General features: G+C 40.4%; 1 protein-coding gene across 2 annotated transcripts in view; it reads right to left on the bottom strand.

Moving 5' to 3' along the window:
* The window catches only part of LOC127810846 (OVARIAN TUMOR DOMAIN-containing deubiquitinating enzyme 11), a 40089-nt gene extending 25104 nt beyond the window's left edge, over nucleotides 1-14985 (bottom strand). Inside the window, exons 1-2 of one of the 2 annotated variants that reach the window (XM_052350413.1) lie at nucleotides 14832-14985; nucleotides 14169-14357 (exon numbers count right to left, since the gene is read on the bottom strand). In XM_052350413.1, the coding sequence (XP_052206373.1) occupies nucleotides 14169-14336 (168 nt within the window). In that variant the 5' untranslated portion in view covers nucleotides 14337-14357; nucleotides 14832-14985. Of the gene's footprint in view, nucleotides 1-14168; nucleotides 14358-14540; nucleotides 14784-14831 lie in introns of those variants that run through there. The other variant, XM_052350414.1, reaches the window with a different exon arrangement.
* Between the last annotated feature and the right edge of the window lie 463 nt (nucleotides 14986-15448).

Here is a 15448-nt window from a genome sequence, read left to right as displayed (position 1 = left end):
GAAGGGTAGCTTTAGTTGTTGCCTACTTTAATGACATGGTGGATGATGGTTCCAAGGATGGACCCGAACAAGGGAGAATTATACATGGAGGGAATTTACTGAAAAGCTATGTGAGAGATTCGGAGAAAGGAGCATGTCGGATACCACAGAAAAGTTCAACAAGTTAAGGCAAGTTAGGGACGTTGGGTCATACTTGAGGAGGTTCGAAGAGTTGAGGTCATTAATGAATAATCATGACCCTCACTTGTCTGAAACATATTTTGTTTCTAGCTTCCTTAGCGGCCTTAGTGAGGATTTGACGCCTATGGTGAAGATGATAAGACCGCAAACAATGAAGCAAGCAGTCGAGAGTGCCAAATTGTAAGAGTTGGTAGTTGAGGCCCTGATGAAAAAACAGAAACATCAGCAAAAGGTTGTATCCATGGGGAATTGGAAGCAAGGGGGAAACAACAAGGGGTTCAACAGAGATTCAATCAAGGGAAATGCAGGGGGAAGAAATTTTGGAGGTCCATATTCTAGGGGGAGGCCTAATGAACCAAAGAGACAACCTGGTGTGTGTTACAAGTGCGGGGATAAATACTATCCCAGGCACTAATGCAAACACCAGTTGTTACTGTTAGAAGGAGATAAAGAGGAAGGACTAGAGGAGGAAGAAGGAGAAGAGGTAGAAGGTTTAGGAGAAACTGGAGGAGAGGACGATGGAGAGATATCTCTCCATGCACTCAAAGGAATCACCAATAATAAGATAATCAAGGTTGAGGGCAAGGTGAAGAAGGGTAGCTTGTTAATCCTCATTGACAGTGGAAGCACCCACAGTTTCCTAGATGAGAGCATAGCTAAGAAACTCAAGTGTCCACTCATAAGCACACCGCCTCTGAGTGTGGCTGTTGCTAATGGGAACCGAGTATTGAGTAACTCGGCTTGCCTTAGATTCATGTGGGAAATGTAAGAGGAGAAGTTTGAGGCAGATCTCAGGCTACTCCAACTAGGGGTGTGTGATTTTGTTTTAGGGGGTGGATTGGATGAAACGGATGAGTCCCATAAGCTTTGACTTCAACTGGATGGAAATGTCCTTTGAAAAGAAAGGTAGAAGAATGACTCTTACAAGTGGGAAGGAGACTGCTACCTGCAAAATGATTATAGGTAAGAGGCTGTAGAGAGTCCTTAAGAGTAAGTGGAGTCAACTCACTCAACTATTTTCTATTGTGAAAGTAGAGGAGAAGCACAATGAAGGAGAATATGGGAAGCTGCAATTAACTGTTAGCCACCAATAAGGTGGCCATAACTAGGCATACACACTACCCCTTATTGATGAACTATTGGTAGAATTCAAGGACCTTTTGTGGAAACAAACACCCTTCCTCCTAGCTGTGTCTTGGACCATGCAATTAACCTAAAACCAAATGTTGAATCGATCAATATCAGATCCTACCGTTATGCTCTTGTTAAAAAAAAACATAAATTGAAAGAATGGTGAAAGAAATGTTAAACCAATCATTTATTAGACCAAGCCAAAGCCTCTTTGCTTCCCCAGTCCTTTTGGTAAAGAAAAATGATGGTTCCTGGCATTTTTGTGTGGATTATTACCAACTTAACACCTTGACCATCAAGGATAAACTCCCCATACCCCTTGTTGAAGACATAATGGATGAGTTACACCAAGCCAAATTATTTTCAAAACTTGACTTGCGCTCGGGCTACTAACAAATTAGGATGAAGCCTAAGGATATCCACAAAATGGCCTTTAGAACCCACCATGGCCATTTTGAGTTCTTGGTGATGCCCTTTGGGCTCACCAATGCCTCAGCCACCTTTCAATCCCTAATGAACCAAATATTTAAGCCCTACCTAAGAAAATTCATACTTGTCTTCTTTGACGATATTCTTGTCTATAGCCCAACTTTGGACCAACACCTTACCCACCTAAGAGCCACCTTTGAGGTCCTTAGAAGCAACCAATTATTTATCAAAAGGTCTAAGTGTGCATTCGGTCAGAACCAGGTGAAGTACTTGGGGCACTTAATCTCGAGAAAAGGGGTCAGTATTGATCCAAGGAAGGTGGAGGCTATGTTGAATTGGCCTAAGCCCACTACAATAAGGGCCCTTAGGGGTTTTCTTGGGCTCACGGGGTACTACCGCATATTTGTTAGGGTTTATGGAGTTATTAGCAAACCCCTCACAAATTTATTGAAGAAGGGGAACTTCCATTAGGGACGAGGTAGAAGTGGCTTTTGAAAAGTTGAAAGTGGCAATGAGTAGGGTACCAACGTTGGGGCTCCCTGACTTCAACAAGCCTTTTGTGCTTGAAACAAATGCATATGGAGTGGGTGTTGGGGCCATTTTGATACAAGATGGTAAGCCATTGGCTTTTCTAAGCCAAACCCTCAGTCCAAGGCACTTAGGCCTAAGTATATACGAGAAGAAATTCTTGGTTATCCTCATGGCCGTGGAGTGGCGATATTACTTGGAGATGGGGAGGTTTGTAATCAAAATTGATCACGAGTCTCTAAAGTTTTTGCTACAGAAAAAGATGCAAACTCAATTGCAAAAGAAAGGAATGGCCAAGTTAATGGGGTTAGATCACTCCATACAATATAAGAACGGCAAGGAAAACTTGGCAGTGAATGCCCTATCGAGATGCCAAGAAGAAGGGAGTGCAACCGCATTGACTGTGATAATTCTAGAGTAGTGCAAGGAAGTGGTGGATAGCTATGAGGGAGATGAACACATAAAAAGCATGCTGGAGAAATTGGCTCTCGGAAATAAGGAGGCAGAGGGGTACACTTTGATGGATGGTTTGTTAAGATACAAAGGCAGGATAGTAGTGGGCAACAATGATGAACTCAAGAGGAAAATTTTGCAATCCTTGTGTGAGAAAACAATTATGAGAGAAAAACCTAAGAGATTAGTCTCTTAGTGTGTTATTTATAATAGGAACAATGGGCCTAATAACCTACGGGCTTAACCTATAGGCTTAGCCTAATTAGACATAGTAATAACAAATAAATAAATAAAAACACATACAACAATATGAAATATATCTAATTATACTAATAATTCTAATACTCTCCCTCAAGCTGGAGCATAGATATCGTATGCGCCAAGCTTGTTACAAATATATTCTATTTGAGGACCGTTTAGAGACTTGGTGAAGACATTAGCAAGTTAATCACTGGAGTTAACAAACTTTGTAACAATAACACCTTCAACCAATTTTTCTCTAATAAAGTGACAGTCAATTTCAATATGCTTAGTCCGCTCATGGAACACTGGATTGAAAGCAATGTGCAAGGTAACCTGATTATCACAAACAAGCTTTATAAGGGACACTTCACAAAACTTGAGTTCCTCTAGGAGTTGCTTAAGTCAGATGAGCTCACAAGTTGCATTAGCCATAGTCTGATACTCTACCTCTGCACTGGATCTAGCTACTACATTTTGTTTCTTACTTTTCCAAGAAATCAGATTTCCTCCCACAAGAACACAATATCCAGAGGTCAACCGACGATCAGAAGGAGAGCCGGCCTAATCTGCATCTGCATAACAACAAATATATGTGTGCCTCTTATCCTCATAGAGTAGCCCTTTACTCGGTGCTCGTTTGATATATCTCAGAATCCGGATAACAGCATCCTAGTGAGATTCACATGGAGAACTGAGAAACTGACTCACCACACTCGCAGCAAAAGCAATGTCGGGACGAGTGACTGTGAGATAGTTTAGTTTGCCTACCAATCTTCTATACCTTCTAGGATTTGAGTAAGACTCCCCCTATCCTGGCAAGAGTTTGACATTTGGGTCCATTGGGGTGTTAATCGGTTTGCAGTTCACCATATTAGTTTTTTCTAAGATGTCAAGTGCATACTTCCTCTAAGAGATTGAGATCCCATCTCTTGATTGAGCAACTTCAATACCCAAGAAATATGAGAATTTGCCTAGATCTTTAGTTTGAAAGTGCCGATAGAGATGTTCCTTCAGATTTTGTATACCAACCTGATTGCTACCTGTGATAACAAAGTCATTTACATAAACAACGAGGTAGATACATAAAGAAGAAGAGTATCGATAGAAAACTGAATGATCAGCTTCACTTTGAGTAAGACCAAAGGCTTGAACCACAGTGCTGAACCTACTGAACCATGCTCGTGGAGATTGTTTCAGGCTATAGAGAGACTTTTTGAGTTCGCAGACTACATTGGACTCCCCCTGAGCAACAAAACCAGGTGGTTGCTCCATATAAACCTCCTCTTGCAAATCACAGTGAAGAAAGGCATTCTTAACGTCCAATTGATAGAGCAGCCAATGACGCGTGGTGGCTATAGAGAGAAATAGGCGAACAGAGGCTATTTTAGCAATTGGAGAAAGGATATCATTGTAATCTAACCCATAGATCTGTGTAAAGCCTTTGGCAACCAAGTGGGCTTTAAGATGTTCCACCTGTCCGCCGGGGCCCACTTTAGGGGTGAACACCCATCGACAACCAACGGAAGTCTTTCCTAGTGGCAAAGGCACCAAATCCCAAGTGCCAGTAGAATGCAAAGCACCCATCTTATCTAACATAGCATGGCGCCAACCAGGATGGGACAGGGCTTCACCTGTGGTTTTAGGAATAGAAACAAAAGAAAGGCTCGAAACAAAAGCACTATAAGCATGTGACAAATGGTCATAATACAAAAAGTTATAAAGAGGATGTGGATTGTGAGTAGATCGTGTACCTTTGTAGAGTGCAATAGGAAGGCTGTTGGGCTCAGGATTCATGGCAGGAATAACCACTGACGGAGAAAATGAGTCAGGAGAGTCGCAGTCAAGAGGAATGCCGGTGCTAAGAGCAGGATGAGGACAACGGTGATAAATAAGAAGTGGAGGATTCGGAGAGTGTGGACCCGAAGATGGAAGTGGAGGGTCCACTGAGGAGGAGATAGACGGATCTAATAAGGGCAACGGGATAGAAGGAATGGGCAATACCTGGTCAAGACGCTGTGAATCGGGATGAGCAACCGAGAAGAAGGACTGTTGTTCAAAGAATGTGACATCATCAGACATAAGATAGCTATTCAACTCAGGAGAGTAATACTTATAGCCTTTCTGCAATCGAGAGTAACCGAGGAAAATACGTTTGAGGGATTTGGCAGCAAGTTTATCCTGTCCCGGTGAAAAGTAATACACAAAATAGATACATCCAAATACACGAGGGGGAACAAAATAAAGGGGCTGGGAGGGGAACAAAAGAGAGTGAGGAATGTTATCCTTTAACACTGAAGATGGCATGCGATTGATCAAATAACACGCAATAAGAATAGCATCTCCCTAGAATTTGGTGGGAAGATTGGGATGTAAAAGTAGTGTTCGTGCAGTTTCAATGAGATGATGATTTTTACGCTCGGCAACACCATTTTGTTAAGGTGTGCAAGGATAAGAAGATTGATGCAGAATGCCACAAGTAGTCATGAAAGTAGTAAATTGAGAAGAAAAGTACTCAGGGGCATTATTACTACGTAAAGCACATATAGAAACTCCAAGCTATGTTTTTATTTTAGTAGTGAATGCCTGAAAGACAGAAAACAACTCAGACCGACTCTTCATGAGAAACAACCAAGTGCAGCGAGAAAAGTAATCAATGAAGGTAACAAAATATGAGAAACCAAGAGTAGAATTAACACAACTGGGCCCCCATACATTAGAGTGCACAAGAGAAAAGGGAGCCTCAGCCCTATTATTGACACGATTGGAAAAAGAACTACGTGCATGTTTACCATGCTAACATGACTCACAATAAAAAAGAGACAACGATGACAAACTAGGAACTAATTTCTTCAATTTGGAGAGGCTGGGATGACCAAGACGAGAATGGAGAAGATTTAGGGAAGCAACACTAGTGCAAGCCATCGGCACAACAAGATGATAGTGACCCTGTGATTCATGCCCGACGCCAATCGTACCCTGGTCCTGTACACAAACAGAGGTAGGAGTGAAAGTGACTCTGCAGTTAAGGGTTTTAGTAAGCTAGCTAACTGAAATCAAATTGAAAGGATTGCCAGGGACATATAAAACCAAATTTAAAGATAAAGACGAAGTAGGTGTGGTTTGGCCTATCCCTTTAACTGCAGTTTTGGTGCCATCATCCAAGGTAGTTCATTACTACACATATGGTTAGTGGCGCTAGAATCTATAATCCAAGGACCAAGAGATGGGCTTTTAGCAACGCAAGCAATGAGATTACTAGGATGAGATTGTTGGGTGGCCTGAAACTTCAAAAAGATATCATACTCAGCTGCAGACATAGGTATCAACTGTGAACCTGGTGCAGATTGGGTAGAACTAAGATCACTCTAGAATGCATGAGCTGCATTGGTAGATGATGTAGGTGGAATAGTTGCCCGGCCATGTTTCTTCTAACACCTTTCCTCAAGATGACCCAATTTCTTACAAAAGGTACGCTGTGGATGTGGCCGATTATTATTACGGCCTCTATTTCCTCCTAAGTGAAAAGCTTGAGACACAAGGGCTGAAGATTCGGCTGGAGGAACAACATGAGAAGAAGAGGACACACCATGTGCACCAGTCATGTTCAACAACCTTTTAAAAGAGTCCTTCATGGTAGGATTAGTGGAGCTAGTCAAGAATTGATGCCTGATGGCGTCAAATTCTGGTTTTAGACCGGAAATAGCAATAACCATAAAAAACTTCTCTTTGAGCAACTTGTTCGGTCTTGGTCGTAGTAATGGGAAGAAGAGTATCAAATTCTTGCATGAGAGCCCGAACCTGTCCCAAATAAGATTCCATGGACGACTCTTGCTTCAGATTCTTGATATTAGAGACCATAGTGTACAAACGCTGTATGTCATTCGTATAACATTCTTCAGCTTCCTTCCATACGTCAACACAAGTTTCAAATGGGTGAAAGAGCTGCATGATGGATGGATTAATAGATTGCCATAGGAGGCTGCATAACTGGGCATCAACTTGTTCCCATCTAGCCTGATTGGCTTCTGGCACACTTTCAACCTTTGTGGTAAGACGATCGGCTTGGCCTTGCCCTTTGAACCACATTTTGATAGAGGCTGCCCATGAGAGATAATTGACAGACCCTATCAACTTGACAGTGGTGATATTGGCTATTTCGAGATTGGAGACAGTAAATGACTGAGAGGCAGCAGGGGCAACAGGTGCGGTTGCGGGAGTAACACCAACAGAAACTGTGTCACTAAGGTCAGACATAGCAAGGATTTGACACCAGGAATAAACCTAGGAAAGGGAGGCGAGCTGATCTGGAGAAGCCGGGAGAAAACGGCTGGCGGATGCTCCTTCACGTGTCGACGCATGGGGGAGCATGGGAGCTCTGGCAACTGCGATTTTCTGGCAGCAACTCAGCTTAAAGGCGGTGAACCCTAGGGTGGGGTCGGTTCCAGCAAACGACGACCGGACAGTGATGTTTCGGCGTGAACAGTGACGGTGAAGAGAGAAAACTAAGGTTTGAAGGCCGTTGAAAAAAGATACATAGCAGTGGCTAGGGTTTTTCTCACCAGTGGCTCTGATACCATGTGAGAAAACAATTATGAGAGAAAAACCTAAGAGATTAGTCTCTTAGTGTGTTATTCATAATAGGCACAACGGGCCTAATAACCTACGAACTTAACTTATGGGCTTAGCCTAATTATACATAGTTACAACAAATAAATAAGTAAATGCAATATATCTAATTATACTAATAATTCTAATACCTTGCATGAGCCCCCTTTAAGGGGGCATTCAGGTGTCCAAAATACTTATTTGAGGGTGAGACAACTATTCTATTGGCCCAAGCTCAAAGTGACAATGAAGGAATTTGTTTTGGGGTGTGATACGTGCAAGAGATGCAAACACGAAAATGTAGCATATCCAGGGCTGCTACAACCCCTACCAATTCTGAAATAGTCATGGACAAGTGTGTCCATGGATTCATTAAAGGCTTGCCAAAATCCGAAGGAAAGGATTGTGTAATGGTGGTGGTCGACAGACGTACTAAGTATGCACATTTTGTAGGATTGGCCCACCCCTACACAACTGGAGAGCTGGCAAGGGCATTCATTGATCGGGTGGTAGTTCTGCATGGGTTTACTAAGTCCATTATATTTAACTGGGATAAGGTGTTTACGAGCTATTTTTGGAGGGAGTTGATGAAGAACATGGGCACTGAACTCAACCTATCAACAGCCTACCATCCCCAATCTAATGGACAGACAGAAAGGGTAAATCAAAGCCTAGAAATCTATCTCCAATGCATGTGTTTGTTGCAGCCCAGGAGTTGGCATAGGTGGCTGGCTTTGGCACAATGGTGGTATAACTCCAGCCACCATGCCTTTACAAAAATGTTGCCATTCGAGGCTGTATTTGGGTATGAACCCCCTATCCTACCAACCACTAAAGGGCATACCACGACCACAACAATTAAGGAGTATTTGCAGTAGAGGAGGGGGGTGTTGCAGCAACTTAAGCAGGAGCTAGCATCAACTCAAAACCGGATGAAGTAATATGCAAATAGGAAGAGGAGTGTCTGGGAGTTCAAAGTGGGGGAAAATGTTTACCTAAGGCTCAAGTATCCTCATCTAAAGTGCATCTCCCAAGGGAAAGTATCTAAGCTCAGCCCTAAGTACTTCGGCCCATTCCCCATAACAGTCAGGGTAGGCAAAGTGGCCTACCGCTTGCAACTACTTGAGGGATCCAAAATCCACCCGGTCTTTCATGTTTCTTTACTAAATAAGACAATTGGCAATGGGCGGGTTAATCCGAAGCTACTCGCACTTCCTAAGGAGAAAGAAGCCACAAAGGAGCCAGAGGCTATAATGGAAAGAAGAGTAGTCTACCACCAAGGAGCCCTTCTCATCCAAGTGTTGGTCAGGTGGCAAGGAGGATCTTCAAGGGAGGACACCTGGGAATACCTTCCCTAATTGCTGCAACAAGTTTCCAAGGGCAGCCAGCCTCTTGAATATTTCTTGGGAACAAGAAATTGCTAAAGGGAGGGGTATTGTCACAAGATGTAAAGGAGGCAGAATTTTGCTGCTGATTTTGTTGCTATTAATTGTATTTTTTTACTGCTTTTAATTGTACTTTCCTTTTCCAACTGGGTAATTGGTTAACTAGTATAGCCAGGTGTAAAGGTGACTAGAATAGGACTAAATAGTTGGTTATAGGAGAGATGATCTGTTGTGGCAACGCCCTTAGCGCAAACTATATAAGCTCTTGAATCCTACAGTAAGAGGCTATCGAAAATCAATCAAGAAATCTGATTTCTTCTTCTCTCAAACTTTTCCCTACTTTTCTCTCTTCAATCTTTCTCTCTTACTCTCTTCTTCACTCTCCCTCCGTTCTTCTTCTTCCCTGTTCTCCAGCACACCCTTCTAATTCACACTGAATTAGAAGAGTTGCTATTGTCATAGCATAGCAGTGACATAGGTCAAGTATGTGCAAAATTTTGGACCAAACAAAAAGTCAGTAAAACCCTAACAGATGGTGAAACGTGACTCTAAACCAGGAAAGTCTAGTTTTTGGTGTGGCTTTGTCCAGCAGCCACTTCCAGCCTTAGGGCTGCAAGTGTATAGAGCTGCTTGTGAGCAGCTCAAAGCTTGGTTTGATTTTGGCTCGTTCATGTTCATTTATTTAGTTATATAAACCAGCTTGAGCATGGTTTTTAAGCTTGATTGGTAAATGAGCCAAACTTGAGTATGAGGGTGCTCAGCTAGTTGGGGCTCGTTAATGTGCTCGATTGTAGGCTCATATGTAGCTCATTCCAAAATAATGTGTGTTTTTCACAATTTTCAAATATTTATCACATTATTCATATTATTTAAAATTTAAATGTTTATTGAAATACAATAGTTTTATATGTTCTACATAAACAAGTTTAGAATGGAGCTTAAAATGAGTTTTAAGTTTAGAGTTCATTAAAAGGCTTGTTTAAGACCCATTTAATATATATAAACGAGTCTAATTCAAGCCCAAGTCCAGCAAAATTCTAAAGAAATGAACTTTAACCTCAATTTTAAGCTCAACTCAAGCCGAGCCCTGCAAAACTCTAAATAAATGAGGCTCAACTTTTATGGGTTCAGCTCCTTTTGAAACCCTACTTCTAGATACTTTTAACCCATTCAAAAGTTAAACACGGAAAAATATGTTTTTAAGAGTTTTTTGAAACAGTAGAAAAAGAAACCTGTTTTATCATTTATAAGAAAAAAAATATGATTATTTTTAATTATTAAGAACTCAACAAGGGCGTTCCCCCTCAAATCACACAAAGAAAGAAGGGAATCCCATTGAGTTCTTACGCTTTCATATCTATGACTCAATTTATTTGATTACTACAGGGATGAACCAAAAATAAGTGTGCAAAACCTAAGAAATTCTAAAAATCTTTTAGAGGGACAAAAAGGTGAGGTCAAAATGGTTGTCAGAGCAAGCCTTACTACTGAAACTGGAAGTGCTCCAACAGCCAGTCCAGGGGTATTTTGGTCATTCAGCAATGCCAAATATTAAAATGCCACAACAATTGACAGCCAAAGTGGCTGCTGAGGCCATTTTTGCGGTTGTACCACAACATATTACTAGCACTTAATCATCAAGGGCATTTGGGTAATTATATATGCTTCTACAAATCTCCAAAAGTTAGTACAAATTGTCTAAATGGCATACCATCAAATAAGAATGAAACCAGAAGACATTCCTAAAACCGCATTCTGAACCCACCAAGGCCTCCATGAGTTTAAAGTCATACCCTTTGGCCTAAGCAATGCTCCCACCACTTTTCAAACCCCTATGAACCATGTTTTCAGTCCATATTTGAGAGACTTCATACTTGTATTCTTTGACGATATCCTGTGTATAGTAAAACTTTTGCCCAGCACCTTGACCACCTTAAGGCCACATTTGGAGTCCTTTGATTCAACTTTGTTATACCTATCTCAGTTCCTCTCTCTCTTCATTCTTCCTTCCTGTTCTATGGTAGAAACCCTAGATTCAAGACCTAGGTTTTGACATGGACATTAGAAGATGCCATGAACCTAGGGTTCATAATAGGATTGGAATTGGCAATCAGAAGGATCCGAGAGGCTTAGGATTAAGAACATAATGTTTAAAGGGGAATTTGGACAAAAATGGGGAAAGATATCATATAGAATTGAGGGAGAGATATTGGGAGAAAAGGGGAGGGGGGGAACAAGAGAGAAACGTGAGGAAGATTGAGAGAGAATTTTAGAGAGAAATGAGAATATTCATTATCAATTCAAGCATGGTCTCCAATCTCTTAGAAGTAACCTTTATATAGGCCTTAGCAGCTTAGCTATTTGTTAACTGATTCCTAACAGCATCCTAACAGCACTCATGTGCTTCTAATAACTTGTAAAAATATCCTAACAAACCATTGCAACCCTATTACAATGATGCCCTTCTATTTTTCCTTGGGTCATGATAATTCCTCCCCATTGAGAGAGTTCTTGTCCCCAAGAACTTCAGCAATTGGTCACTGCTCTTACTCAATACCAACTCTCTCAATCTGTTTCATTCATTTTCCTTCTTTCTCCTTCTAGGCCTCTTCATCTTCATTCTTAGGTTTCCAAGATCAATTCCAGTCTTAAGATGACCCAAAACTTCCATAGGGAAAACTTCATCGAGTTCAAGCCCAATACAACCACTCTTGGTAATAGTTATCCAATCAAGCTTGATCTCCAATCTATGGATATGATCAGCCATCGATTCATCCCTCAATGCAATAGACAACAACTTAGATTTGCCAATGGAAGTAAAAAACAACAAAGCAGTAGAAATTGTGTTCCCTTCGGCAAAACCTTTGGCTTCTTCCGCTATATCCCTTAGCTTACCTCCAGCTAGTGCTGTCTTCACCTTCTCGTTGCCTATTTTATCCCAAGTTCAGGACAATTCAGCCTGCTTCGAAACCAAAATCCCATCGAAAGAATGCCTTTTCTCAACCTCCAGGTTCTTCCTTACTGTCAATCCAAGTTCGTCAACTTTAGGGTCAGTTTTCGTAGAGCCAATATAAGATTGTTCAGATCCTTCAATCAGATTTTCCTGATCCCATGTTGTTCCATTATCATCTCTATCTCTTTATTTCTTCTTCAGTGCTTCCAATGTTAATTCTTGGAGCCTATCAACAACATGCTTGAGGGTCTTGGGCTAAAACACCATCACCATTGGCCTCAACTCTTAACCTCAATTGGTACTCCATTACTGACCCTACCTGCCTGATTTTGTTGAACTCCTCCACCACATTAGACAAGCCCCGATCTCCAAACCTCTCCTTAGGCTGCCCCATTATAAGGGACTCCTCTTGGTTAGAATTTCCACGATAATCATCAAAGAATTCCGCGAGAAAGCTGTAATGATACTTCTTAGTTAGTATCATTACAAACTCTTGCAATTGCTCATGTAACATATGGCCGAATTCCTTGCTCGTATCATGTACAAGACTTCTTGTTTCCTTGTCCAATTGGTCAATCCCCTTCTCCAACTTCTTTTCCCATGCATAAGGCTTCTGGCCAAACTCCCCCTGATGTCTATCTCCAACTGAAAACGCAGCATCCTTCTGCTGCAAATTAGGCTCCCATGGTCTCATGCATGCTTTGCCCGTCATGGAAGAATTGTCACGAGTTAAGACAAGCCACATGCCAAGAACTCAAAGCGTTGTCCTTGGCTTCACGAGCAGGACATCCTACGAAAAATGCAGCATCCCTTTGCTGCAATTGAGACTCCATTGGTCTCTTTCGTGCACTACTCCTCCTAGACGAAATCTAACTGGCTGGAAAAGCAATAGGCCAAGAAACCGCAGGGTTCATAACAGGGTTAACATTGGAAATCGAAATGATCCGAGAAGTTTAGGATTAAGAACAAAATGTTTAGAGGGGAATTTGGACAGAAATGGGAAAAGATATCATATAGAATTGAGGGAGAGATATTGAGAGAAAGGGGCGAGGGGAGAAACAAGAGAGAAACGTGAGGAAGATTGAGAGAGAATTTTAGAGAGAAATGAGAATATTCATTATCAATTCAAGCATAGTCCCCAATCTCTTACAAGTAGCCTTTATATAGGTTTTAGTTAGCCGTTAACTGATTCCTAACAGCACCCATGTGCTTCTAACAACTTGTAAAAATATCCTAACAAACCATTGCAACCCTATCATAATGATGTCCTTCTATTGTTCTTTGGGTCATGACAAAAGAGTGTATTTGTTGGTTAACAGGATTATTTAATGTCGCCTATAAATTGAAAAGGACGTGTGATGAGTGGAAAAAGAGTAGTCGGTGTCCATCTACAAGAATAAAGTAGATATTTAAAATGGCCGAAGACAAAATCCATGCACGTAAGAAGGGTCTGACAGACAGGTCTAGGGAAAAGAGGAAAGATTTTCATTCAGTATATAGATTTGGAAGAATCTTCTGGCAAAGTTTCCAAATGAGTCTTGATAAAGATTTTAGAGGGAAAAGGAATTGGATTGTTTATATAAAAGTTATAAAGGACATGTAAATCAAGTAGAAATGTTTATTAGGACTTATGGAGGAGAAAACAATGCCTTTCTAGTTACAACAAGGTTATAGCAAGGATTTACTCTGAGCTCTTATCTCTTTACTCTTCTAGTCGATGAGTTCATAAAGTAGATCTTAGAATCAATAAGATTCAAGTTAAGCATGTCAAAAATTGAATACATATAATGTAAGTTCAATAAAATAAAAGTGTGCATAATATCATGGTGAGATTTGAAGATCAAGCTATTCTTAGAAAATATTAGTTTAGCTATCTAGGATCAATTGTCCAAAATGATAGGAAGGTTATTGAAATCAAGGGAAGATGGTTAAAGTTGAAAAGTGTGTATGGCATTTTATGCTATCGTAAATTCCCTTTAGGCTAAAAGGGGTTTTTATTGAATAGCTGCAGGACTATTTTTCTCTGGTTCTAATACTAACACGTGCAAAATGTGAGAATAAATAAGATGAGAATGTTATGGTATATGTATGGCAATACCAAAAAATAATAGAAACGAGATTATATGTAATGAGGTTGTTGGAAATAAAATGGGAGATATACAATTAAGATAATTTGGACATAATAGGAGAAGACCAACAAACATGCCTGCGAGGTGAGTGGATGGAATGAAATTTGTAGATAAAGAGGTAGATGAAGTTACCGGTATTGAGTCCAAATGAGAGAGTCTTTTGCCAAGCTTGCCATCAGACCTTGAACTCTCGTTTTCTGCTAATATTCTGGCAATAGTTTGGTCATCTTCTGTATCATGGGTACTACTGTTTAGACTTGAACTGGAGCTCGCACTTGCCCTGGAGCAATGTTCGGTCATACTAGATCAATGCTTTACCAACTGCAGATAGCGAATCAGAGAATTTATTCCATCCAAAAGCAAACAACTTTGTAGACCAATAATGAAACTAGAGGAAAGAGAACAACAACAACAACAACTAGAAGTAACGAGAGTTTTCTGGTCTAAGTTTGTAATATGAGTCGCAGAAGCTGGAATACTTTAGTGCAACAATAAGTCGACTACCTAAAATGCGTAGAATCTACGCTCAGTCGAGATTTTCATTCATCAGATGGCATCAAAACCGAAAGGTGTATTACTAAAGATGTTATCAAGACCCAACTCGGGAAATTATCGACCGGAACGTATAATGAGCAGATACCCTTATCCAATAACGATAAAATTTTGAGAATAACCAATATTAGAGACTTTAATAATCTTATATTAGAGATATGCCATAGATGAGCAAGACGAGCAAGGTAGGTTGGTAAAGAATATATGCATATATAAAACATAGACAGACAGTAAGGAATATACCAGAGGCAGAGGCGGAGGCAGAGGTGAAAGATGGATGAAGGCAAGGACGAAGAGGACGAAACAGCGGAAGCTTAGGGGTGGGGAAAGCTTTGATTGGGCTATAATTCAAAGTCAGCAGTTGCTTTCATCAAGACTTGGGACAAGAGAGCCGTGTACAAGATCTTTTCTTCTTCTACCGTCCGTCTCGGTTTCCGGTCTGCAAATCAAGGGTGATCGAATTGACAGATTCATACAACTTAATCCTATTTATTTAAAATTTAAATAATTATAAAAAATTCATGTTTTAAGTCATAGAGTCTTAATTACTCATTTTAAAATTAAAATAAATTTATAAAATTTATATTTGAATGATATAAATTATCGAAGTTGAGGGTGGTTGGACTAATTGAACTAAAGAGGAGGCTATGATTGTGACTCTAAATAAAATGTACACATGTCAATTAAGTTGAATATTGGATATCATAATATATGAGTATTTTTATGTTTATAAAACTATTATTTCTTAAAATTTATAAGAGGGTAAATGAAAAATCTAAAGACTATTTTGTAGAGCTGCAGCTTGACTCGTACATTGATGAAATAGCCCAACTATGACTCGGCCCAACATCATGGGGAAG

The sequence above is a fragment of the Diospyros lotus genome, chromosome 10 (genome assembly GCF_014633365.1).
Source record: "Diospyros lotus cultivar Yz01 chromosome 10, ASM1463336v1, whole genome shotgun sequence".
NCBI classification, from domain to species: Eukaryota; Viridiplantae; Streptophyta; class Magnoliopsida; order Ericales; family Ebenaceae; genus Diospyros; species Diospyros lotus.
Note: the sequence above shows the minus strand (reverse complement) of the source record. Positions and strands in the feature narration are given on the sequence as shown.